Below are 26,486 nucleotides of genomic sequence, written 5' to 3'. Positions count from 1 at the left end.
TACCGTGGAACAAGACAGGGATGCCTCTTATCTCCTCTTTTATTTAACATGGCACTGGATCCTTTAGCTTGAAGATTGATGATATATCTTTAGCAAGTTCAGAGATTAAAACATTATTGTATGATGGTGATTTGCTAATTTTTATTCAAAATACTAAGAATGTACCAATTTTTATCAAATATCAGAAGAATCAGGGTTCTTTTTTGGATGCAAAATAAATAGGATTAAGTCAGAAATTCTATAGATATATGAAAATAAGAACTCCATCAAAGATATCCCTTTTAAGATAGTTAAATCATATTTAACGTATTTAGGAATCATAATATAGTTGTCCCCGTCAAATTGGTATGACCTAAACTATTGAGATTATTAAATCAAATGAATTAGACTTGAAGAGATGGGCTTCATTTTCTCTGTCTTTAACTGGCAGAGTAAATAATATTAAAACTGTTATTTTTCTGCATTTACTATATTTATTACAAAATCTACCTTTACCAATTAGAAAGAAGGACCTGAAAACTATTAATAACTTTGTAAATGTTATTTGAAATACAAAAAAAATTGAATTAGCAGAAAGAAATTAACTTTATGTAAGTATTTTGGCAGTTTGAAACTACCAGATACAGAAAATATAATTTACTAATTTTAAGTATAATTGTCATTGATTGGATATTAAAAGTAGGTCATTACTGCTTAATAAATTGAGGAAAATCTTATTAAACCATATTACCTTAATGCAATCATACAAATGGATCTGAAAGAATTACCTTTAAATATTGATATCTGTAAATATGCAATTGCAATTCTGGCATGGCATAAGCTATACCTTATTTTCTAAATTTTGTATAAGATTTCAAATTGGTTACCTATGGTCGGTAATCCAAATTTTAAAGAAGGCAACACATATGAACCTTTTAGCCTCTGAATGGATCAGGGGTTCATTTTCGTTTATCAGTTAATTGATAAAACACATTGTTAACTTAACCTTTTCAGTGCTGGGGTATTTTACACTCCTTGTTCTAGAGGTATTTTTTTTTTTTTTTTTTAAATCTTTATTTTTCATATAGTTAATGAACAATAAGCAGGGTAAACAGAAAAATAGACCAATAGACAATCACCTCTGCCATCATTAGGACAAAGAAAACATCAATATTACAATACATCATCTATACTTCATTTTGATAGATCAATATACAATTTTCATGTACTTAACGCTCATAGCATTCTATTGCAATATGCAGATAAACCCTACCCCAGGGTTTCCAGTCTATTTAACATTGAAACACAAAAGAAAATAATTTAAACACGCTATATAATCTTTTATAGGAGTTGTTACTACATTGTACACTTCAACCATTTATGAGTATATTTTAAGTTGCCTTATATTCATAAAAGTCAAGAGGATAAAAAAATAATAATAATAAAAAAAAAATTAAAAAAAATTCCTCTCTCTCCCTCTTTTTTGTCTACATTTCCCACAAAAGATTCCTTCCCCAGTGGCAACCCATTTGGAAAAAATTTCAGGAGTAATATATGCCATCCATATAGTTTTAATGTGCGATTCTCACATAAGTGACGACAGTGATGTTTCCTCTACTCTTTCAATGCTTTTTAATAATGTTTGTTCATTGAGGTCGTCAAAGTACAATTCTCTCCATTTTGCAATCCCTCTATCAAGATATTTTTTACATTCTGCATTGTTCACTATATTATATAATAATGAGATTGATTAATTGCCCTTTTTAAAAGCATTTATTACTGGTACTAATATTGGGGAGTCCCATGTACCCCCAAATAACTTTATACGTTTCGAGCAGTACTGCCTAACTTGGAAAAAGGCAAAATAATGTTCATTTGGCAGTGAAAATTTGTTTTTAGCAAATTCAAAGTCTATTATTTTAGGTATTAACTGATCCTTACTTATCATTTGGACTATATTGACTAATCCGTTATCTCTCCATTGTGAGAATATTTTGGAGGAGAGCCCTGGTTTAAATTGATAATTACCCTTAATAGATAAGAATTGACATACAGCAAAATTAATTTTTAAATATTTACAAATCTAATTAGACGTTAAACTAATCTAATTAGATTATATGAGGAAGTAAGTAAAAATATAGATAAAGGGGAATCAGTTGATGTGATATACTTAGATTTTGCAAAGGCGTTTGATACAGTGCCACATGAGAGATTAATGCACAAAATTAAAGGACTGGGAATAGCTGAAAATGTTAGTTTGTAGATAAATAACTGGATAAAAGATAGGGAGCAACGAGTAGTAGTAAATGGATCATACTCAGATTGGACAAACGTAATCAGTGGAATACCCCAGGGATCATTGCTGGGCCCTATTCTTTTTAATATTTTTATAAATGACTTGGAGCTAGGATTAAATAGCGACATCTCTATTTTTGCAAATGATACTAAGTTAAGTAAGGTCATTAGGTCAGAGCAGGATGAACGTTTGTTACAAAGGGACCTGCAAAAATTAGAAGTATTGGCAGGTAAATGGAAAATGAGATTTAATACGGGAAAATGCAAGGTTCTACATTTTGGAAGTAAAAATAAACAGGCAACGTATTATTTAAATGGGACAAGACTTAGCCAAACACAGGAGGAAAGGGATTTGGGAGTAGTAATAGATAACAAGCTAAATATAGGTGCACAATGCAGGGCAGCAGCTTCAAAGGTTAATAAGATACTAGCATGTATTAAAAGAGGCATTGACTCACGGGAGGAAAGCATTATTATGTCACTATATAAAGCCCTGGTAAGACCTCACCTTGAGTATGGAGTGCAGTTCTGGGGACCGATCGCAAAAAAAGATATTGCAGAACAAGAAAAAGTTCAGAGAAGGGCCACAAAGCTAATAAGGGGATTGGAGAATTTAACCTATGAGGAGAGGCTAGCCGAACTGGGTCTGTTTTCTTTAGAAAAAAGGTGCCTAAGAGGTGACATGATTACTTTATATAAATATATTCAAGGCCCATATACAGAGATGGTGGTAAAGAATAAGGGTTGGCGCTAACTGTAATCCTAAAAGCCTAGTTATGAAAACTACTCCTCCTTAGTAGTTTGATTAAAGTTAAATAAAGAAAACTGGAATTGAATAACTGGCGCTAAATGAATAGCTAGGATTACACTACCTACGGTAAAAATAGATTCAATACCTATATATTAGATATCAGTGGTAAATAAAAACTCGTATGGCAAAAATCACATGTATGTGAATTACCTATAAATGACAAGTGCACTTGCTACTTGGTGTCAAACCTTAAAAAGCAAATAATGAAACTCTGTGGTCTAAACCGTGCTATAGTGTGTACTAGAATCTAACAATAGCCTTAACTAGTATTAAAATGCAGGAAAAGGATACAGTGTGTAAAGGATACAATGTGTAAGAATATATATCAAAATACAATGTGTAAAAAAATGTATCAAAATACATCAAAATACAAATGCGGTGTATAGCGGTCTGCTAAGTGAAACAAAAATCTGTTGCAGTATATAGGTTCCGGTATATGCAAATAAATCTCTCTGACTATAGTTTAAAAATCATAAATATATTTAATATTAGACATTAAACATTCGTATAAAAAAGTGGCTGACTGATATATAAAACTCACACTAGGGACGTCTCCCTTGAGTGTAATAGGCAAGAAACAAATATTGGCTCCAAATAGAATGAATATATCAACAGATGTCTGATACAACAAAGTTCCTGTATGATGGGAAGGTCACAGTTTTATAACTAGTAAGGTACCTTACTGAACTCGGAGTTACGGGAGCTGACAGCTCGACCATATATTAATTCCTAGTGCTTACTTCGGCGTCTGTGTCTTACGGGGTATTTCGCGGCTAAACAACAAACCGCCCGCTTTCGTGATGATTGGCGGTTTGGGCCACACACCCTTTCTTTGATAGGCCGGATGGATCCTCTTACTGAGTATGTGTGACGGTATCTCTGATGATAGGTGTAACCGTCCGGTCACTGTTACAACGTCCCAAGGTGCCTGTGACCCTTAGATTTGGTGGAAGTGTTCCTTAAAAACTGCACTTCATGCAGTATGAGCAGCAAAATAGGACCACTAATATTGGCGCTGATCAGATCCCTGGTCCTCAAGTGGCAGTTAGCTTTGTTCGTCCACAAGAGGGGGCTGGATCGCAGCTATTAGTGTTGTATAAGTCTCTTAGTGTCCAATAGTAAAAACAAAACACTGGAGTAAATTTCTACGCGTTTCACCCCAGGAGGGCTTTATCAAATACACAGAGATGGCAGAAGCACTGTTTATTCCAAGAAAATGTTTGTGACCAGAGGTCACAATTTAAGGTTGGAGGAAAGGAGATTTTAATCTGCCGAACCGGACATCACCACCACTATAATAAATATATTAACCCCTAAACCTCCCCACTCCCACCTCGCAAACACTAGTTAAATTTTATTAACCTCTAATCTGCCATCCCTAACATTGCTGACGCTTACCTACATTTATTAACCCCTAATCTGCCACCCCCAATGTCGCCGCCACTATATTAAAGTTATTAACCCTTAAGTCTAACTCTAACCCCCCTAACTTAAATAAATATAAATAAAATAACTATCATTAACTAAATTATTCCTATTTAAAACTAAATACTTTCCTATAAAATAAACCCTAAGCTAGCTACGATATAACTAATAGTTACATTGTATCTAGCTTAGGGTTTATTTTTATTTTACAGGCAAGTTTGTATTTATTTTAACTAGGAACAATAGTTATTAAATAGTTATTAACTATTTAATAACTACCTAGCTAAAATAAATACAAAAGTACCTGTAAAATAAAACCTAACCCAAGTTACAATTACACCTAACACTACCACTATAATTAAATGTATTAAATAAAATTATCTAAAGTACAACCCCCCCCACTAAATTACAGAAAATAAAAAAAATTACAATATTTTTAAACGAATTACACCTAATCTAATCCCCCTAACAAAATAAAAAAGCCCTACCCTACACTAAATTACAAATAGCCCTTAAAAGGGCCTTTTGCTGGGCATTGCCCCAAAGTAATCAGCTCTTTTACCTGTAAAAAAAAAAATACAAACACCCCCACAACAGTAAAACCCACCACCCACACAACAAACCCCCCAAATAAAAAGCTAACTAAAAAAACCTAAACTCCCCATTGCCCTGAAAAGGGCATTTGGATGGGCATTGCCCTTAAAAGGGCAGTTAGCGCTTTTGCGGCCCAAAGCCCTAACCACCACCCATACAACCAACCCTACTCTAAAACCCACCAAATCCCCACTTAAAAAAAACCTAACACTATCCCCCTGAAGATCACCTTACCGGGAGACGTCTTTATCCAACCGGGCAGAAGTCTTCCTCCAGACGGCATCTTCTATCTTCATCCAACTGGTGCGGAGCGGGTCCATCTTCAAGACATCCGACGCGGAGCATCCTCTTCTTTCCACGGCTATGACTGAATGAAGGTTCCTTTAAATGACGTCATCCAAGATGGAGACCCTTCAATTCCGATTGGCTGATAGAATTCTATCAGCCAATCAGAATTAAGGTAGAAAAAATCCTATCCTATTGGCTGATGCAATCAGCCAATAGGATTGAGCTGGCATTCTATTGGCTGTTACAATCAACCAATAGAATGCAAGCTCAATCCTATTGGCTGATTGCCTCAGCCAATAGGATTTTTTCTACCTTAATTCCGATTGGCTGATAGAATTCTATCAGCCAATCGGAATTGAAGGGACGCCATCTTGGATGACGTCATTTAAAGGAACCTTCATTCAGACGGCATCTTCTATCTTCATCCAACTGGTGCGGAGCGGGTCCATCTTCAAGACATCCGACGAGGAGCATCCTCTTCTTTCCACGGCTATGACTGAATGAAGGTTCCTTTAAATGACGTCATCCAAGATGGTGTCCCTTCAATTCCGATTGTCTGATAGAATTCTATCAGCCAATCGGAATTAAGGTATAAAAAATCCTATTGGCTGATGCAATCAGCCAATAGGATTGAGCTTGCATTCTATTGGTTGATTGTAACAGCCAATAGAATGCCAGCTCAATCCTATTGGCTGATTGCATCAGCCAATAGGATAGGATTTTTTCTACCTTAATTCTGATTGGCTGATAGAATTCTATCAGCCAATCGGAATTGAAGGGTCGCCATCTTGGATGACGTCATTTAAAGGAACCTTCATTCAGTCATAGCCGTGGAAAGAAGAGGATGCTCCGCGTCGGATGTCTTGAAGATGGACCCGCCCCGCGCCGGATGGATGAAGATAGAGGATGCCGTCTGGATGAAGACTTCTGCCCGTCTGGAGGACCACTTCTGCCTGGCTTGGATGAAGACGTCTCCCGGTAGGGTGATCTTCAGGGGGTTAGTGTTAGGTTTTTTTAAGGGGGGATTGGGTGGGTTTTAGAGTAGGGTTGGTTGTGTGGGTTTTAATGTTGGGGGGGATTTGTATTTTTCTTTACAGGTAAAAGAGCTGATTACTTTGGGCCAATGCCCCGCAAAAGGCCCTTTTAAGGGCTATTTGTAATTTAGTGTAGGGTAGGGCTTTTCTTTCATGTAATTAGCAAGAGTCCATGAGCTAGTGACGTATGGGATATACATTCCTACCAGGAGGGGCAAAGTTTCCCAAACCTTAAAATGCCTATAAATACACCCCTCACCACACCCACAATTCAGTTTTACAAACTTTGCCTCCTATGGAGGTGGTGAAGTAAGTTTGTGCTAGATTCTACGTTGATATGCGCTCCGCAGCAGGTTGGAGCCCGGTTTTCCTCTCAGCGTGCAGTGAATGTCAGAGGGATGTGAGGAGAGTATTGCCTATTTTGAATGCAGTGATCTCCTTCTACGGGGTCTATTTCATAGGTTCTCTGTTATCGGTCGTAGAGATTCATCTCTTACCTCCCTTTTCAGATCGACGATATACTCTTATATATATATACCATTACCTCTGCTGATTTTCGTTTCAGTACTGGTTTGGCTTTCTACAAACATGTAGATGAGTGTCCTGGGGTAAGTAAGTCTTATTTTCTGTGACACTCTAAGCTATGGTTGGGCACTTTGTTTATAAAGTTCTAAATATATGTATTCAAACATTTATTTGCCTTGACTCAGGATGTTCAACATTCCTTATTTTCAGACAGTCAGTTTCATATTTGGGATAATGCACTTGAATCAATTATTTTTCTTACCTTAAATATTTGACTTTTTTTCCCTGTGGGCTGTTAGGCTTGCGGGGGCTGAAAATGCTTCATTTTATTGCGTCATTCTTGGCGCGGACTTTTTTGGCGCAAAAAATCTTTTCTGTTTCCGGCGTCATACGTGTCGCTGGAAGTTGCGTCATTTTGACGTTCTTTTGCGCCAAAGATGTCGGCGTTCTGGATGTGGCGTCATTTTTGGCGCCAAAAAGCATTTAGGCGCCAAATAATGTGGGCGTCTTATTTGGCGCTAAAAAATATGGGCGTCGCTTTTGTCTCCACATTATTTAAGTCTCATTTTTTCTTTGCTTCTGGTTGCTAGAAGCTTGTTCATTGGCATTTTTTCCCATTCCTGAAACTGTCATTTAAGGAATTTGATCAATTTTGCTTTATATGTTGTTTTTTCTCTTACATATTGCAAGATGTCTCACGTTGCATCTGAGTCAGAAAATACTTCAGGAAAATCGCTGTCTGGTGCTGGAACTACCAAAGCTAAGTGTATCTGCTGTAAACTTTTGGTAGCTATTCCTCCAGCTGTTGTTTGTATTAATTGTCATGACAAACTTGTTAATGCAGATAATATTTCCTTTAGTAATGTACCTGTTGCAGTTCCATCAACATCTAATGTTCAGAATGTTCCTGATAACATAAGAGATTTTGTTTCTGAATCCATCAAGAAGGCTATGTCTGTTATTCCTCCTTCTAGTAAACATAAAAAATCTTTTAAAACTTCTCTTTATACAGATGAATTTTTAAATGAACATCATCATTCTGATTCTGATGACTCTTCTGGTTCAGAGGATTCTGTCTCAGAGATTGATGCTGATAAATCTTCATATTTATTTAAAATGGAATTTATTCGTTCTTTACTTAAATAAGTACTAATTGCTTTAGAAATTGAGGATTCTGGTCCTCTTGATACTAATTCTAAACGTTTAGATAAGGTCTTTAAATCTCCTGTGGTTATTCCAGAAGTTTTTCCTGTTCCTAGTGTTATTTCTGAAGTAATTTCCAGAGAATGGGATAAATTGGGTAATTCATTTACTCCTTCTAAACGTTTTAAGCAATTATATCCTGTGCCGTCTGACAGATTAGAATTTTGGGACAAAATCCCTAAGGTTGATGGGGCTATTTCTACCCTTGCTAAACGTACTACTATTCCTACGTCAGATGGTACTTCCTTTAAGGATCCTTTAGATAGGAAAATTGAATCCTTTCTAAGAAAAGCTTATCTGTGTTCAGGTAATCTTCTTAGACCTGCTATATCATTGGCTGATGTTGCTGCAGCTTCAACTTTTTGGTTGGAAACTTTAGCGCAACAAGTAACAGATCATGATTCTCATAATATTATTATTCTTCTTCAACATGCTAATAATTTTATCTGTGATGCCATTTTAGATATTATCAGAGTTGATGTCAGGTTTATGTCTCTAGCTATTTTAGCTAGAAGAGCTTTATGGCTTAAAACTTGGAATGCTGATATGTCTTCTAAATCGACTCTACTTTCCATTTCTTTCCAGGGTAACAAATTATTTGGTTCTCAGTTGGATTCTATTATCTCAACTGTTACTGGTGGGAAAGGAACTTTTTTACCACAGGATAAAAAATCTAAGGGTAAAAACAGGGCTAATAATCGTTTTCGTTCCTTTCGTTTCAACAAGGAACAAAAGCCTGATCCTTCATCCTCAGGAGCAGTTTCAGTTTGGAAACCATCTCCAGTCTGGAATAAATCCAAGCCTTCTAGAAAAGCAAAGCCAGCTTCTAAGTCCACATGAAGGTGCGGCCCTCATTCCAGCTCATCTGGTAGGGGGCAGGTTACGTTTTTTCAAAAACATTTGGATCAAATCTGTTCACAATCTTTGGATTCAGAACATTGTTTCAGAAGGGTACAGAATTGGTTTCAAGATAAGACCTCCTGTAAAGAGATTTTTTCTTTCCCGTGTCCCAGTAAATCCAGTGAAAGCTCAAGCATTTCTGAAATGTGTTTCAGATCTAGAGTTGGCTGGAGTAATTATGCCAGTTCCAGTTCTGGAACAGGGACTGGGGTTTTATTCGAATCTCTTCATTGTACTAAAGAAGGAGAATTCCTTCAGACCTGTTCTGGATCTAAAAATATTGAATCGTTATGTAAGGATACCAACGTTCAAAATGGTAACTGTAAGGACTATCTTGCCTTTTGTTCAACAAGGGCATTATATGTCCACAATAGATTTACAGGATGCATATCTGCATATTCCGATTCATCCAGATCATTATCAGTTCCTGAGATTCTCTTTTCTGGACAAGCATTACCAGTTTGTGGCTCTGCCGTTTGGCCTAGCTACAGCTCCAAGAATTTTTACAAAGGTTCTCGGTGCCCTTCTGTCTGTAATCAGACAGGGTATTGTGGTATTTCCTTATTTGGACGATATCTTGGTACTTGCTCAGTCTTTACATTTAGCAGAATCTCATACGAATCGACTTGTATTGTTTCTTCAAGATCATGGTTGGAGGATCAATTCACTAAAAAGTTCATTGACTCCTCAGACAAGGGTAACCTTTCTGGGTTTCCAGATAGATTCAGTGTCCATGACTCTGTCTTTGACAGACAAGAGACGTCTAAAATTGATTTCAGCTTGTCGAAACCTTCAGTCACAATCATTCCCTTCGGTAGCCTTATGCATGGAAATTCTAGGTCTTATGACTGCTGCATCGGACGCGATCCCCTTTGCTCGTTTTCACATGCGACCTCTTCAGCTCTGTATGCTGAATCAATGGTGCAGGGATTACACAAAGATATCTCAATTAATATCTTTAAAACCGATTGTACGACATTCTCTAACGTGGTGGACAGATCACCATCGTTTAATTCAGGGGGCTTCTTTTGTTCTTCCGACCTGGACTGTAATTTCAACAGATGCAAGTCTTGCAGGTTGGGGAGCTGTGTGGGGATCTCTGACGGCACAAGGAGTTTGGGAATCTCGGGAGGTGAGATTACCGATCAATATTTTGGAACTCCGTGCAATTTTCAGAGCTCTTCAGTCTTAGCCTCTTCTGAAGAGAGAATCGTTCATTTGTTTTCAGACAGACAGTGTCACAACTGTGGCATACATCAATCATCAAGGAGGGACTCACAGTCCTCTGGCTATGAAAGAAGTATCTCGAATTTTGGTTTGGGCGGAATTCAGCTCCTGTCTAATCTCTGTGGTTCATATCCCAGGTATAGACAATTGGGAAGCGGATTATCTCAGTCGCCAAACGTTGCATCCGGGCGAATGGTCTCTTCACCCAGAGGTATTTCTTCAGATTGTTCAAATGTGGGGGCTTCCAGAAATAGATCTGATGGCGTCTCATCTAAACAAGAAACTTCCCAGGTATCTGTCCAGATCCCGGGATCCTCAGGCGGAAGCAGTGGATGCATTATCACTTCCTTGGAAGTATCATCCTGCCTATATCTTTCCGCCTCTAGTTCTTCTTCCAAGAGTAATCTCCAAGATTCTGAAGGAATGCTCGTTTGTTCTGCTGGTAGCTCTGGCATGGCCTCACAGGTTTTGGTATGCGGATCTTGTCCGGATGGCCTCTTGCCATCCGTGGACTCTTCCGCTAAGACCAGACCTTCTGTCGCAAGGTCCTTTTTTCCATCAGGATCTCAAATCCTTAAATTTAAAGGTATGGAGATTGAACGCTTGATTCTTGGTCAAAGAGGTTTCTCTGACTCTGTGATTAATACTATGTTACAGGCTCGTAAATCTGTATCCAGAGAGATATATTATAGAGTCTGGAAGACTTATATTTCTTGGTGTATTTCTCATCATTTTTCTTGGCATTCTTTTAGAATTCCGAGAATTTTACAGTTTCTTCAGGATGGTTTAGATAAGGGTTTATCCGCAAGTTCTTTGAAAGGACAAATCTCTGCTCTTTCTGTTCTTTTTCACAGAAAGATTGCTAATCTTCCTGATATTCATTGTTTTGTACAAGCTTTGGTTCGTATAAAACCTGTCATTAAGTCAATTTCTCCTCCTTGGAGTTTGAATTTGGTTCCGGGGGCTCTTCAAGCTCCTCCGTTTGAACCTATGCATTCATTGGACATTAAATTACTTTCTTGGAAAGTTTTGTTCCTTTTGGCGATCTCTTCTGCCAGAAGAGTCTCTGAATTATCTGCTCTTTCTTGTGAGTCTCCTTTTCTGATTTTTCATCAGGATAAGGCAGTGTTGCGAACTTCTTTTGAATTTTTACCTAAGGTTGTGAATTCCAACAACATTAGTAGAGAAATTGTGGTTCCTTCATTATGTCCTAATCCTAAGAATTCTAAGGAGAAATCGTTGCATTTTTTGGATGTTGTTAGAGCTTTGAAATATTATGTTGAAGCTACTAAGTCTTTCCGAAAGACTTCTAGTTTATTTGTTATCTTTTCCGGTTCTAGAAAAGGCCAGAAAGCTTCTGCCATTTCTTTGGCATCTTGGTTGAAATCTTTAATTCATCATGCCTATGTCGAGTCGGGTAAAACTCTGCCTCAAAGGATTACAGCTCATTCTACTAGGTCAGTTTCTACTTCCTGGGCGTTTAGGAATGAAGCTTCGGTTGATCAGATTTGCAAAGCAGCAACTTGGTCCTCTTTGCATACTTTTACTAAATTCTACCATTTTGATGTATTTCTTCTTCTGAAGCAGTTTTTGGTAGAAAAGTACTTCAGGCAGCGGTTTCAGTTTGAATCTTCTGTTTATGTTTTTCATTAAACTTTATTTTGGGTGTGGATTATTTTCAGCAGGAATTGGCTGTCTTTATTTTATCCCTCCCTCTCTAGTGACTCTTGCGTGGAAAGATCCACATCTTGGGTAGTCATTATCCCATACGTCACTAGCTCATGGACTCTTGCTAATTACATGAAAGAAAACATAATTTATGTAAGAACTTACCTGATAAATTCATTTCTTTCATATTAGCAAGAGTCCATGAGGCCCGCCCTTTTTTGTGGTGGTTATGATTTTTTTGTATAAAGCACAAATATTCCAATTCCTTATTTTATATGCTTTCGCACTTTTTTCTTATCACCCCACTTCTTGGCTATTCGTTAAACTGAATTGTGGGTGTGGTGAGGGGTGTATTTATAGGCATTTTAAGGTTTGGGAAACTTTGCCCCTCCTGGTAGGAATGTATATCCCATACGTCACTAGCTCATGGACTCTTGCTAATATGAAAGAAATGAATTTATCAGGTAAGTTCTTACATAAATTATGTTTTTTTATTTTTGGGGGGGCTTTTTTATTTTAGATAATTTTATTTAATTTAGTTAATTTATTTAATTATAGTGTAGTGTTAGGTGTAATTGTAACTTAGGTTAGGTTTTATTTTACAGGTACTTTTGTATTTATTTTAGCTAGGTAGTTATTAAATAGTTAATAACTATTTAGTAACTATTGTACCTAGTTAAAATAAATACAAACATGCCTGTAAAATAAAAATAAACCCTAAGCAAGCTACAATGTAACTATTAGTTATATTGTAGCTAGCTTACTGCTAGATTTAGAGTTGGGCGGTAGCCGTGAAAACCAGCGTTAGAGGCTCCTAATGCTGGTTTTTACCGCCCTCTGGTATTTGGAGTCAGTCAGGAAAGGGTCTAATGCTCACTTTGCAGCAGCGACTTTTCCATACCGCAGATCCCCCTACGCCATTTGCGTATCCTATTTTTCAATGGGATCTTTCTAACGCCGGTATTTAGAGTCGTGTCTGAAGTGAGCGTTAGAAATCTAACGACAAAACTCCAGCCGCAGAAAAAAGTCAGTAGTTAAGAGCTTTCTGGGCTAACGCCGGTTTATAAAGCTCTTAACTACTGTGCTCTAAAGTACACTAACACCCATAAACTACCTATGTACCCCTAAACCGAGGTCCCCCCACATCGCCACCACTCTATTAAAAATTTTTAACACCCAATCTGCCGACCGCACGCCGCTGCCACCTACGTTATCCCTATGAACCCCTAATCTGCTGCCCCTAACACAGCCGACCCCTATATTATATTTATTAACCCCTAATCTGCCCCCCTCAACGTCGCCTCCACTTATTAACCCCTAATCTGCTGACCGGACCGCGCTGCTATTATAATAAAGTTATTAACCCCTAATCCGCCTCACTCCCGCCTCAATAACCCTATAATAAATAGTATTAACCCCTAATCTGCCCTCCCTAACATCGCCGACACCTAACTTCAAGCATTAACCCTTAATCTGCCGACTGGAGCTCACCGCTACTATAATAAATGTATTAACCCCTAAAGCTAAGTCTAACCCTAACACCCCCCTAACTTAAATATAATTTAAATCTAACGAAATAAATTAACTCTTATTAAATAAATTATTCCTATTTAAAGCTAAATACTTACCTGTAAAATAAACCCTAATATAGCTACAATATAAATTATAATTATATTGTAGCTATTTTAGGATTTATATTTATTTTACAGGTAACTTTGTAATTATTTTAACCAGGTACAATAGCTATTAAATAGTAAATAACTATTTAATAGTTACCTAATTAAAATAATAACAAAATTACTTGTAAAATAAATCCTAACCTAAGTTACAATTAAACCTAATACTACACTATCAATAAATTAATTAAATAAAATACCTACAATTACCTACAATTAAACCTAACACTACACTATCAATAAATTAATTAAATACAATACCTACAAATAAATACATTTAAATAAACTAACTAAAGTACAAAAAATAAAAAAGAACTAAGTTACAAAAAATAAAAAAATATTTACAAACATTAGAAAAAGATTACAACAATTTTAAACTAATTACACCTACTCTAAGCCCCCTAATAAAATAACAAAGACCCCCAAAATAAAAAAATGCCCTACCCTATTCTAAATTAAAAAAGTTCAAAGCTCTTTTACCTTACCAGCCCTTAAAGAATTCAGCTCTTTTGCCTGTAAAAGAAAAATACAACCCCCCCCAACATTAAAACCCACCACCCACATACCCCTAATGTAACCCAAACCCCCCTTAAATAAACCTAACACTACCCCCCTGAAGATCATCCTACCTTGTCTTCACCACACCGGGTATCACACCGATCCGTCCTGGCTCCGAAGTCTTCATCCAAGCCCAAGCAGGGGCTGGCGATCCATAATCTGGCTGAAGTCTTCTATCAAGCGTCGGCTGAAGAGGTCCAGAAGAGGCTCCAAAGTCTTCATCCTATCCAGGAAGAAGAGGAGATCAGCCAATAGAATGCGAGCTCAATCTGATTGGCTGATTGGATCAGCCAATCGGATTGAACTTGAATCTGATTGGCTGATTCCATCAGCCAATCAGAATATGCCTACCTTAATTCCGATTGGCTGATGGAATCCTATCAGCCAATCGGAATTCGAGGGACGCCATCTTGGATGACGTCATTTAAAGGAACCGTCATTCGGCGAGTAGGCGTCACTTGAAGAGGTTGGATCCGCGTCGGCTGGGAAGAAGATGGCTCCGCTCCGCTCCGGAAGAAAGAAGATTGAAGATGCGGCTTGATAGAAGACTTCATCCCGATGATGGACTTCCGACTTCAGCCCGATGATGGAGTTCTTCAGCCGCCGCTTGGATCAAGACTTTGGACCCTCTTCTGGACCGATCGCTGAACCCGGTGAGGTGAAGACAAGGTAGGGAGATCTTCAGGGGCTTAGTGTTAGGTTTATTTAAGGGGGGTTTGGGTTAGATTAGGGGTATGTGGGTGGTGGGTTGTAATGTTGGGGGGGTATTGTATGTTTTTTTTTTTTACAGGCAAAAGAGCTGAATTCTTTGGGGCATGCCCCGCAAAAGGGCCCTTTTCAGGGCTGGTAAGGTAAAAGAGCTTTTCTATTTTAATTTTAGAATAGAATAGGGTAGGGCATTTTTTTATTTTGGGGGGCTTTGTTATTTTATTAGGGGGTTTAGAGTAGGTGTAATTAGTTTAAAATTGTTGTAATATTTTTCTAATGTTTGTAAATATTTTTTTATTTTTTGTAACTTAGTTCTTTTTTATTTTTTGTACTTTAGTTAGTTTATTTCATTGTAGTTATTTGTAGGTATTGTATTTAATTAATTTATTGATAGTGTAGTGTTAGGTTTAATTGTAGGTAATTGTAGGTAGTTTATTTAATTAATTTATTGATAGTGTAGTGTTAGGTTTAATTGTAACTTAGGTTAGGATTTATTTTACAGGTAATTTTGTAATTATTTTAGCTATTAAATAGTTATTAACTATTTAATAGCTATTGTACCTGTTTAAAATAATTACAAAGTTGCCTGTAAAATAAATATTAATCCTAAAATAGCTACAATATAATTATAATTTATATTGTAGCTATATTAGGGTTTATTTTACAGGTAAGTATTTAGCTTTAAATAGGAATAATTTATTTAATAAGAGTTAATTTATTTAGTTAGATTTAAATTATATTTAACTTAGGGGGGTGTTAGTGTTAGGGTTAGACTTAGCTTTAGGGGTTAATCCATTTATTAGACTAGCGGCGAGATCCGATCTGCAGATTAGGGGTCAATTATTGTAGGTAGCTGGCGGCGACGTTGTGGGGGGCAGATTAGGGGTTAATAAATATAATATAGGGGTCGGCGGTGTTAGGGGCAGCAGATTAGGGGTACATAACTATAATGTATGTTGCGGCGGTATACGGAGCGGCAGATTAGGGGTTAAAAATAATATGCGGGGGCGGCATATTAGGGGTTAATAAGTGTAAGGTTAGGGGTGTTTAGACTCGGGGTACATGTTAGAGTGTTAGGTGCAGACGTAGGAAGTGTTTCCCCATAGAAAACAATGTAGCTGCGTTAGGAGCTGAACGCTGCTTTTTTGCAGGTGTTAGGTTTTTTTTCAGCTCAAACTGCCCCATTGTTTTCTATGGGGGAATCGTGCACAAGCACGTTTTTGAAGCTGGCCGCGTCCGTAAGCAACGCTGGTATCGAGAGTTGCAGTGGCGGTAAATATGCTCTACGCTCCTTTTTTGGAGCCTAACGCAGCCATTCTGTGAACTCTAAATACCAGCGGTATTTAAAAGGTGCGGGGGAAAAAAAGCACGCGTAGCTAACGCACCCCTTTGGCTGCAGAACTCTAAATCTAGCCGTTAGAGTTTATTTTACAGGTAAGTATTTAGTTTTAAATAGGAATAATTTAGTTAATGATAGTTATTTTATTTATATTTATTTAAATTATATTTATGTTAGGGGGGGTTAGGGTTAGACTTAGGTTTAGGGGTTAATAACTTTAATGTGGCGGCAACGTTGGGGCGGCAGATTAGGGGTTAATAAGTGTAGGTAGGTTGCGGCGACATTGGGGGTGGCAGATTAGGGGTTAATAAATATAATGTAGGCATTGGCGATGTTGGGGGCAGCAGATTAGGGGTTCATAACTATAATGTAGGTGGCGGCGGTGTCCGGAGCAGAAGATTAGGGGTTAATAATATAATGTAGGTGTCGGCGATGTCGGGGCGGCAGATTAGGGGTTAATAAGTGTAAGATTAGGGATGTTTAGACTCGGGGTTCATGTTAGGGTGTTAGGTGTAGACATAAATTTTATTTCCCCATAGGAATCAATGGGGCTGCGTTAGGAGTTAAACGCTGCTTTTTTGCAGGTGTTAGGTTTTTTTTCAGCTCAAACTGCCCCATTGTTTTCTATGGGGGAATCGTGCACAAGCACGTTTTTGAAGCTGGCCGCGTCCGTAAGCAACGCTGGTATCGAGAGTTGCAGTGGCGGTAAATATGCTCTACGCTCCTTTTTTGGAGCCTAACGCAGCCATTCTGTGAACTCTAAATACCAGCGGTATTTAAAAGGTGCGGGGGAAAAAAAGCACGCGTAGCTAACGCACCCCTTTGGCTGCAGAACTCTAAATCTAGCCGTTAGAGTTTATTTTACAGGTAAGTATTTAGTTTTAAATAGGAATAATTTAGTTAATGATAGTTATTTTATTTATATTTATTTAAATTATATTTATGTTAGGGGGGGTTAGGGTTAGACTTAGGTTTAGGGGTTAATAACTTTAATGTGGCGGCAACGTTGGGGCGGCAGATTAGGGGTTAATAAGTGTAGGTAGGTTGCGGCGACATTGGGGGTGGCAGATTAGGGGTTAATAAATATAATGTAGGCATTGGCGATGTTGGGGGCAGCAGATTAGGGGTTCATAACTATAATGTAGGTGGCGGCGGTGTCCGGAGCAGAAGATTAGGGGTTAATAATATAATGTAGGTGTCGGCGATGTCGGGGCGGCAGATTAGGGGTTAATAAGTGTAAGATTAGGGATGTTTAGACTCGGGGTTCATGTTAGGGTGTTAGGTGTAGACATAAATTTTATTTCCCCATAGGAATCAATGGGGCTGCGTTAGGAGTTAAACGCTGCTTTTTTGCAGGTGTTAGGTTTTTTTCCAGCCGGTTCTCCCCCATTGATTCCTATGGGGAAATTGTGCACGAGCACGTTCAGCCAGCTCACCGCTAACGTAAGCAGCGCTGGTATTGAGGTGAGATGTGGAGCAAAATTTTGCTCTACGATCACTTTTTTGCGGTTAACGCCGGGTTTGTAAAATCCGGGTTTGTAAAATCCCCGTAATACCAGCGCTGCCTGTAAGTGAGCGGTGAGCATAAACTGCTCGTTAGCACCGCACAGCCTCTAACGCAAAACTCGTAATCTAGTCCAATTGTGTTCACACCCAAGGAGTTATTTAAGATTTAGCACAACACAGTACTAAATGCAAGTCAACAGATAATAAATACAAAGTCATGTGATGAGGGGGTGTCAGAAGATGCTTAGATACAAGGTAATCACAGAGGTAAAAAGTATATTAATATAACTGTTGTTTTTGCAAACCAGGGGAATGGGTAATAAAAGGGATTATCTATCTTTTAAGGCAATACAAATTCTATGGTAGACTGTCCCTTTAATAAACACTTGATCTAACAAAGGTCTATAAGCCAGAATGATTTTTTTTACCTGAAATGTTTAAGTGGGGGCTGGCTCCCTAAGTTAATACCTAATATCTCTGTAATTGTGTTAGATCTACAAAATAAATGACTGATCATGTCTGATATAACAAATATCTATCAAATTATATAACTTTTTGTACATTTTTCTGTTAGGAGGGGGCTGATAGGTTAGACCCCATCATTTTTTTTTGTTAATACCACTTCTTTTATGCTAGCTGTAACGAAAACAACAATTAATCTTAACTGATCTAACAAAGATCTAACCAACTGAATGAGGTTTGTTTTAAAATTTAAATGGGGGGGGGGGGGGGGGGGGAGGCTGACAGAGGCCTCAGAACCATGGTCTGATCTGAAAATATCTGATCTGAGCTCTACCTAACATTTTACCCAACTCCCCCAGTATTTTTGTGGTGGAGAGCTGGCAACCTGACCTGTAACACTCTTCTAAGCCACAAGCATATGCAATCAGTTGACACAAATTAAATAAAATTCTGATGCTTTTATATAAACCTTTATTTTTAACTCTGGATTAGGCAAGGAAAATCAATAAAAACAGCTACCTACAGAGCAGATGATAAAATAGACATTAAACTTAATGAAAAAGAAACAAAACTGCATTTATATTGATTTTTTTTTATGTAAAATATCTTGATTTTGCTGTAAATTTGTGATTGTCCCAAACTCTCTAGAAAATTCAGAAGGCAAATACTGCACAGGTGCTGCCAATTGCCTGTTACAGCTTAATAGTACAGTGTGTGCTTAGAGCGGTACAAAAATTTATTTACAGATAGCCCTAAATGGCCACAATCACAATGTGCACAATTTTGCAAATCAATTAATAAAGGGACAGTAGTAAATACAATAATATTTTTTCGATTCAGTACTTGATTGTTGATATACAAAACAAAATTACGTTAGTGTCCCTTATTTAATTGCCTAAAAGCAATCCATGTATGTATGCTGCCATTGGTCTCTGTGTTTAAAAATTCCCCATTGATAGTGCAAGTATTTTGAATTAAATTATCTTTTACATGTGTATCTGCTCATTTCCTCCTGAGTGCCTTAATCTTTACCCACCATTCATACAGTTGTATACCCAAGCAATACCTTGCCATTAGCTCTGGGATTTCTGTTGGTTGGGGTTCAAGTAGCTCACAGGGCAGGATTATATCTTCTGTTTCCTTTAGAAGCACAAAAATAGGTTCTATCTGCTCATTAAATTTAGCTAGTAAGGTCCTGGCATCTCTTTTTGGCAGAGAAGATGCATCTTCCTCAACTTCCATATTGCAGTAGGTACAGCGAAATAATTCTGTAATTGGTGGATGTCAAATTGTTATCAGAAGATACAAATGTCTTTAATTAATAAAGGTAATATATTCTATATGTAAAATGCATTGTAATGTATCTATAGACCCTATTTATTTTAATATAATATGCATTTAATAGCAAATTATATATTATGGATTACAGCAGAATGTTCTAAATCGGATGTATTTAGAAACCAAATATCATTTTATGATTAAACTACTAAACCATTACAACAATGTGATTAAAACACAGAAAAACCTGTCCATTATTTGCAAAGAGTTTATTAGGAACCAAACTAATATAAATGGGATAAGATGAATATATACACATATTTACATTAAATCTGTCCAAGCCTATATCACATTACTTTTTTTTTATTTTATTTTTTTATTATAGACCAGCAGTAGCCAATGAAAATACATAAACAATAAGCAGGTATACCAGTAAAACTATGCAGACATAAACATCAGTGTAGTGCAGTATATGAATACTGTTCAACAGCTATCTCTGTATATAAAAATGTCTAGTTAAGTCTTAAGTTGAGGGGTACAGATAAATAAATGACAGGTGCAGAGACTAAAACTGAAATTGTGACATGATGGTCCATGAATAGTGTGGAACATTCAGAGTAAGGAAGGTAGCTGGATTATAGAAGAATAATGAAGTTCCAAAGTAAATTGTGGAGGATAGAGTTGCAAATGTTGGTCTAAGCTCTACAGATTTACTGAAAAACGATAATATTACCCATTATCCTTTTTTAAGCCCCACTTTGTCTCTAAAAAGTAATATCATCCTGTTCAGAAAAACCCCCATATAAAAATCATACAGAAGTTGACATATATTGACAATATAATATGGACTCATCTAGGTAAAAAGTAATAAAATAGTCTAACGTTTTATTGTTCACACAATGGAAATCTATTCAGGTTTATATTGTGGTCTAGCAAAAAAAAAAAAGGGGAGCACATTTCTGGGGATTTTATTTATACAAACACTAGAAACAAAGGTAACACATTCAAGTTGAACTGAGGATTTTAAAGCGATTGAAGAAGGTTGTGGATAGGGCTCACAGAGGATTTAGTACGTTTATAGCTTTTGGTAGGAAGTTAAACATTTCCAGGCTAAATGATTCAAATGATCACAATCATTGTTTTGTGTGTATTTTATATGTATTTAAACTATTAAATTATTGTATTATTTGCGGTTACAATTCACTGTTACAGAACACATGAGATTTATTAGTAATACATCTATATTAAAAATTAAACCACTAACCTGAGAATGGATCAAAGAGCTGGTTCACCTCCAGGTCAGAATAGGTACTGAGACATCCAGGACACTTAAAAGAAGCTCTTGTAGTGGAATCCCTTTCATCAGATTCTATCTTGCGGCGAACATGGTCAAGTTTATACTTTGTAACATCAACAAGCACCTTGTAGTTTATATAATAGTAATTGTGTCTGGTGCTCTTTCCATTTGGTAGTGTCTCAACACGCATACGACACTTGACAAATTTATCAGATTTTAGTGTATTGAGAATGGTCCGGAGCTGCTTCTTGTCAAATTTGAGTAGCAGAGCAATGTCTTCTTCCTTCACACAAGGGTATCTGATAAGCACATCAAGAGTCAGTGAGTACTCCAACCCATAGAAACCACGAACCATATACTTTGCAAGGCGCTTTAAGGCAGCTGGAACCTCAGTCATGGTGTCTTGATCACCCATGTTAACAAATATCTTCTGTATTCTGTATAATTACAAACAGAAAACATAATATGTTACAACGGAACCTATGTTGATTGAGATCGAAATAAGACTTTTGTTTACAGATAAATCAATTTCTTCACTCATGTTGTGGTAATAATATTTAGTTCTTAGATGTTGTTGTATACTGTGGTATATTGTTTCTTTGCTTTTTGAAGTGGGTAGAAATATTGTCCGTTTTAGTCCACATATAGCCAAGAGAATGTATTTGCTAAAAACAAATATTTTATGCTTACCTGATAAATTTCTTTCCGGGCATGGAGAGTCCACGACCTCATTCCAATTACTAGTGGGATATTCAACTCCTGGCCAGCAGGAGGCAAAGAGCACCCCAGAAAAGCTAAGTGTCACTTCCCTTACCCATAATCCCCAGTCATTCAGTCAAAGGAAAAAGAAGAAACACCAGGGTATAGAGGTGCCTGAGGTTTATTTAAAAAAAACTGCTGAATTATAATTTAAAAAAAGGGCGGGGTCATGGACTCTCCATGCCCGAAAAGAAAGAAATTTATCAGGTAAGCATAAATTGTTTTCTTTCCTATGGCATGGAGAGTCCACAACGTCATTCCAATTACTAGTGGGAACCAATAACCAAGCTAGAGGACACAGAATGAAAAGGGAGGGAGAGCAAGGCAGAAGGACCCAAACAGTAGGCACCACCGCTTGAAGAACCTTTCTCCCAAAGAGGCCTCAGCCAAGGCAAAAGTATCAAATTTGTAGAATTTAGAAAAAGTATGCAAAGAGGACCATGTTGCCGCCTTGCAAATTTGTTTCTCAGAAGCTTCATTTTTGAAAGCTCAAGAAGAGGAGACAACCCTAGTGGAATGAGTCGTAATTCTCTCAGGAGGCTGCCATCCAGCTGTCTCATAAGCCAAATGAATCATACTTCTTAACCAGAGGGAAAAAATAGTAGAAGTTGCCTTCTGACCCTTACGCTTTCCAGAGAAAACAACAAACAGGGCAGAAGATTGCCGAAAATCTTTAGTAGCTTGTAGGTAAAATTTTAGAGCACGCACAAAATCCAGGTTATGCAAAAGACATTTCTTATGAGAAGGATAAGGACAAAAAGGAGGAACAACAATTTCCTGATTAATGTTTCGATCTGACACCGCCTTAGGGAGAAACCCCAATTTAGTACGAAGGACCACCTTATCTGCATGAACTATAAGGTTCTTCCTCAGAGGTAACCTCCAAGGTGGAAGAGATGACATCTTCACCAGATCCACAAACCAGATACTGCAAGGCCAGGCAGGAGCTATTAGAATTACAGATGCTCTCTCCCATTTGATACGAGCAATGCCTCGTGGAAGGAGAGCAAACGGAAGAAACATATGCTAGACCGAAATTCCAAGGAACCACGAGAGCATCTATCAGAGCGGCCTGAGGATCTCTTGACCTTGATCTGTACTTTGGAAACTTGGCGTTTTGACAAGACACCATCAGATCAAACTCCGGAACTCCCCACCTGAGGGTTATCCTTGAGAACACTTCTGGATGGAGAGCCCACTCCCCGGGATAAAAGGTCTGTCTGCTCAGAAAATCCACCTCCCAATTGTCCACTTCTGGAATGTGGATGGCAGGTAGGAGACAATCGTGAGCTTCTGCCCACTGCGAGTCACCTCCTTCATCACCAAGGAACTCCAAGTTCCTCCCTGGTGGTTGATATAAGCTACTGAGGTAATGTCTGACTGGAATCTGATTAACCGGACTAAGGATAATTGAGGCCTAGCTATCAAGGCATTGAAGATTGCTCTCAACTCCAAGATGTTTATGGGAAGAGAAGACCCTTCCCAAGACCACAGGCCCTGAGCTTTTAAAGAACCCTAAACAGCTACCCAGCCTAACAGGCTGGCGTCCATAGTCACAATCACCCAGGAAGTCTCAGGAAGCAAGTGCCACAAGACAGATGTTCCTGTGAAATCCACCACAAGAGAGAGCTTCTTGTTAGGGGATCCAGATTTATCCTCTGAGATAAATCTGAGTGATCTCCGTCACATTGACTGAGCATGCAAAGCTGCAGAGGTCGTAGAAGGAATAAGGTCCATGGAAGCCACCATCAGACCAATCACCTCCATGCATTGAGCTACTAATAGATGAATAGCAGACTGGAGAGAAAGGCAAAAAAAATGTGGATTTTCTGAAGTCCGTCAGGAAAATCTTTATGGACAGGGAATCTATGATTGTCCCTAGGAAACACACTCCTGTAGCTGGAACTAGAGAACTCTTTTCCAGATTCACTTTCCACCCGTGGGAACATAGAAAAGACAACAACATCTCTGTATGAGATTTTGCTAGATGAAAAGATGATGCCTGAACCAAGATGTCGTCTAGATAAGGCACCACAGCAATTCCCTGGGATTTTATCACTGCCAATAGAGCCCCCAGAACCTTTGTGAATATTCTGGGAGCCGTGGCAAGACCAAACTGAAGTGCAGCAAACTGCAAATACTTGTCCAGAAAAGCAAAACCTTAGAAACTGGTGATGATCCCTGTAAATGGGAACATGTAAATACACGTCCTTCAGGTCTATAGTCATCATTAACTGACCTTCCTAAACCAATGGAAGAATGGAACGAATAGTTTCCATCTTAAAGGACGGAACCCTGAGGAATATGTTGAGGCACTTTAAATCTAGGATGGGACGGAAAGTTCCCTCCTTTTTGGGAACCACAAATAGATTTGAATAGAATCCTTGACCTTGTTCCTCTAGAGGGACTGGTACAATAACTCCCAGGGAGGAGTTATTTAAGAAGGCCTCCCTCTTTATCTCATTTGAGAATAGTTTTGACAGGAGAAATCTGCTACTTGGAGGGCAAGACTTGAATCCTATTTTGTAACCCTGGGATACTATGTCCACAGCCCACTAATCTGGGACATCGCGTATCCAAGGCTGTCGAAAGAAGGAAAGCCTGCACCCCCTTGATCCAAAATTGGATCTGGGGCGGGCCCTTAATGCTGATTTAGAGTAAGCAGAAAGCTTCTTGTTTTGCTTTCCCTTATTCCAAGGCTGGCTGGACTTCCAAGAGGACCTGGATTGGTCTGGTTTGGAAGAAGAGGAGGAAGACTTCTGTCCCTTAAAGTTGCGAAAGAAACAGAAATTAGAAGTCTGTCGACCCTTAGGTCTATTCTTCTTGTCCTGAGGTAGGAAAGATCCCTTTCCACCCGTAATCTCTGAAATGATTTCTGCCAGACCAGGACCAAATAGGGTTTTACCTTTATAAGGTAAAGCCAAAAGCTTGTTCTTTGAAGATGCATCAGCCGACCAAGATTTTAACCACAAAGCTCTACTTGCCACTGTAATCCTTGATGGATGTACATCTTTTTTTAAGTAAGCCTCTAGCTTCTTATCCATGGGATCCTTAAAGGAACAACAATCCACTATATGAATGGTAGTTATTTTAGCTAGAGTAGAAATAGCTCCTTCTACTTTAGACACAGTGCGCCATGAGTCACGAATTGAGTCAGTAACAGGAAACATCTTTTTAAAATCAGGGAAAGGGGAAAAAGGAACCCCTGGCTTATCCCATTCCTGAGCTATAATTTCAGACATCTTATCTGGAACAGGAAAAACATCCACAGAAGAGGTAGAATCATAAACTGTATTAAGTTTAGTAGACTTTTTAGGCTTGACAGCAACCGAAGGTTCAGAGTCATCCAAAGTAGCTAGAACCTCCTTCAGTAGCAAACGGAGATGTTCAAGCTTAAATTTGAAATTAACTTTTTCAGATTCTGAAGAGATTTCCCCCATCATGTCAGAGTCTGAGATTTCACCTTCAGAAGCTACTAAAGTATCCTCCTCAGACATTTGGGAAAGGTTGACCAACGCAGATTTAGAGGGGTCAGAAAACCTTACCAGCAGAAATATGTTTAGATTTTCTCTTACGCTTACCTGCAGTAGGGAAAGCAGATAAAGCTGCAGACACTGCAGAAGTTATTTATGCAGCAAAATCTCCTGGAAAATAAACACCCCCAGGAGGTTGAAAGGAACTGCAGGGCAATGTATTTGAAACAACTAAGGCTTGGGACATCTGAGGAGAAAGCTGTGGCATATCCTGAACAGCATTATCATGAGAAACAATTGGCTCAGAAGGGAGTAATTTATCTTTGAATCTTAGAGTCTTAGGTAAACACGAGGAACAAAAAATTGCATAGGTAAAACAATTTGGGCCTCTAACCATAATAAACACTTATCCATAGAAACAGAATCTTAGTCTGTGTCCATAGCTGAGAAAGGTCTTCAATAAACAGTGAAAAATAAAAAAAAACTGTTAAGTCACTTTAAGAAAAACCTTAACTGTGCAGAAAAAACAAAATTATGCTAAAGTTTATTGAAGCAAATTTTAATCAGAGTCCCTCGCACCTCTATACCTCAGACTAGCTGAGGAGATCTTACCGCACCGGTGGAGTAGACACTAGTAAAGGGAAGAACTCTCACATGCAGATCTACTCAATCAGCTGTCAGATATGCTGTTAGCTCTGAAAACTGTGATCCAGATCGGTAAAACAGTTAATATAGTCAGAATATGGGATCGTCTTAACCACAGAGGAAAACAACCGCACTGGATATCCACTCCGCTCTCACTGAATGCAAGCAGAAAGGCAGATGACACGTGATCGGACTGAGAAAAGAAACTGCGCCACTAAAAAAGCGCGCGTTTCTGTCCGACAAAATAAACATTGCACACCGAAACACTCCTATGCACTATTAGCCTCAAATAAAGAAAAAATACCTCACACTTTGATGATAGCGGAGCCTACCCAAATATCCAGTATTCGGGTGAAACAAAGAACAACTTTATTGTAGAAAGACACTACTTTTATACACCAACTCATCTTGATAAAGGAGCCTTATCAGACCCCCAAATCTCCCGCCATTCCCACCCCTACAGACAGGTTGGCGCCCCCCATAGCAGTTAAAGTCCCTTAGAGTCCCAGTGATATGGAGGAGGTTATTCCGGGGTGATCCCGGGGGAGCGGCAGTGCTTTCAGGGTGTCGTTGGAAATCTCTTGGTCCCCAGATGCCCCAGTCCAAAAACGCAACATGATCTGTTGATGGGGGCCACAGCTACGGGTGATCAAATGTACACCGGGAAAGCCATGGGAAGGAGGAGGTGTGGGGGGGTCCAAAACCCCAAGTTCCCAAAGGAGCTCCCATCTGGTAATCACCCCACCTCTTGCCCACACCAGGGGGCACCAATCCCCAGAAGAGTGGAGCTCTGGGGTGAAGGGCCGCTGGAGTGGCCTGGGGTAAAGGTTAGCGGG

At 38.4% G+C, this 26,486-nt stretch overlaps 1 protein-coding gene across 1 annotated transcript in view; it reads right to left on the bottom strand.

Annotated features, from left to right (window-relative positions):
- The window catches only part of LOC128648210 (general transcription factor IIE subunit 1-like), a 70,261-nt gene extending 49,073 nt beyond the window's left edge, over window positions 1-21,188 (bottom strand). The window contains exons 1-2 of the mRNA XM_053700853.1: window positions 20,741-21,188; window positions 19,265-19,466 (exon numbers count right to left, since the gene is read on the bottom strand). Of these exons, the coding sequence (XP_053556828.1) occupies window positions 19,265-19,466; window positions 20,741-21,188 (650 nt within the window). The remainder of the gene's footprint in view (window positions 1-19,264; window positions 19,467-20,740) is intronic.
- Between the last annotated feature and the right edge of the window lie 5,298 nt (window positions 21,189-26,486).

This window comes from Bombina bombina, chromosome 2 (assembly GCF_027579735.1).
Source record: "Bombina bombina isolate aBomBom1 chromosome 2, aBomBom1.pri, whole genome shotgun sequence".
Lineage (NCBI taxonomy): Eukaryota > Metazoa > Chordata > Amphibia > Anura > Bombinatoridae > Bombina > Bombina bombina.
The sequence above is the reverse complement of the archived record's forward strand: the minus strand, read 5'-3'. Positions and strand labels throughout refer to the sequence as shown.